Source organism: Temnothorax curvispinosus, unplaced genomic scaffold, assembly GCF_003070985.1.
Source record: "Temnothorax curvispinosus isolate PA1 unplaced genomic scaffold, ASM307098v1 QBEX01006230.1, whole genome shotgun sequence".
Taxonomy (NCBI): domain Eukaryota; kingdom Metazoa; phylum Arthropoda; class Insecta; order Hymenoptera; family Formicidae; genus Temnothorax; species Temnothorax curvispinosus.
In genome coordinates, this window is record NW_020216010.1 from 1 (window position 1) to 1,517 (window position 1,517).

The window sequence follows — 1,517 nt, forward strand, 5'->3', positions numbered from 1 at the left end:
AAGAGCCAAGGACAATTGATTTTATACAGAGTGTGCCGCTTTTACCGAATCGACTATCGATCGACGCGGCATGTATTATCTCCAACTCTCGTGTTACACAACAGGCTAAATCACGTATCTTTACATGAAGTTAGCATCCCGCTTTAACCATCACAACATAATCGATAGTTACACGTAACAGAAATATGAAGTTGGCATTCCATATATTCTTCACTCTCTATTATTTTTCGCATTTAATCACTTAAGATTCACTTTGAAGTGTAGCGGAAGCTTTCAACAATTCTCTTTGACTCCACGTTACTTGCGTGGGGTGTAAAATAAACCCTAGCCTTAGAAAACTACAGACAAAGTTTTTTATCGATTGAATGCTGCGCGAATTGTTTCGCAATTAAAGAAGAACTTTTGCACTTATCTTTATTTAGAAGATATAGAGAATATTTTCAACCTTTATTTAATTGTAAATCAAAGAGAACAATAAAAAAAAAAGATGTAACGTTTGGGATGTAACATACACCCCACTTCGCCATCTCACGCGAGTAATGTAGAGTTAAGAACGAGTGATAATTCTATATATTGAAAATAAAAGTATTAACTTCTCATTAAAAGAACAGTGCCGAAAATGTTACGTATATTTGCAAACGATTTATATTTGCTTCCTCGGTCCTTGTTTGTAAATACCGTACGTAGAGCCATTAAACGCTTATCAAAGTGACCTATCTTCTCGTTCACGGCTCTCACGGTCGCATGCCGCGCGACGGTCTCATGTTTACCGTCACGCGGAACAAAGTTGACAGGCTCTACCGCGATTGGAAGTAAGAAAATATGTTGGCGAATGCGACTTACCGTCGCGTGCTGCGCGTACGTGGCGGTGACGAAGGGATTCGCGGATGCCGGTAGCTGCTGAGGACCGCCACCGGCCGCGGCAGCCACCGCTGCGGCCGCCGCGCTCGGGTAGCGCGTGTAAGGCGGGTACGCGGCCGCTGCTGCCGCTGCTGCGGCCGCAGCCGCGTGAGACGGTGCCGTGCTCCAGGCGGCCGCACCGCCTCCACCGCCGCCTCCGCCGCCACTCGCACGATACTGCACCGGATTGCCGCCGCGCGGTCCACCACCCGTGTTGCCCTTCAGTCCGTGGCCACCGCCACCGCCACCGCCGCCGCCACCACCGCCACCACCCGCGCCGGCCGCGGGTCCCACGCCGACGCCGCCTGCATTAGCGGCGCCGCCGCCACCTCCGCCGCCGCTGCCGCTACCGCTGCCGCCTCCGCCGGCGCCGCCGGCGTTACCGTTGTTGGCACCCACGTACGTCGGCCTCGGTCCATTCGTATTCTGAAAATCGAAAAGAGAACCTCAGTTAAACAGAAGTCTTTTTCTTATTTGATCGTTCGTAATCAAGTAATTATTACATATGGTCTCTTTGAGATAACCCGATGAAGTGTGTATTTATGATCATGAAGAATTATTACACAGATACACGGAATAATTGAAGATGTAAATGGGATTTAAACATTTTATTGAAC

General features: G+C 48.9%; 1 protein-coding gene across 1 annotated transcript; it reads right to left on the reverse strand.

The window, feature by feature from the left end:
* Positions 1-843: 843 nt before the first annotated feature.
* LOC112455579 (glycine-rich cell wall structural protein 1.8-like) lies at positions 844-1,326 on the reverse strand (the record flags this gene model as incomplete). Its single annotated transcript, XM_025017593.1, has 1 exon — positions 844-1,326. A coding segment is annotated over one exon (483 nt), but the record flags the coding sequence as incomplete, so codon positions are not given.
* Positions 1,327-1,517: the final 191 nt, after the last annotated feature.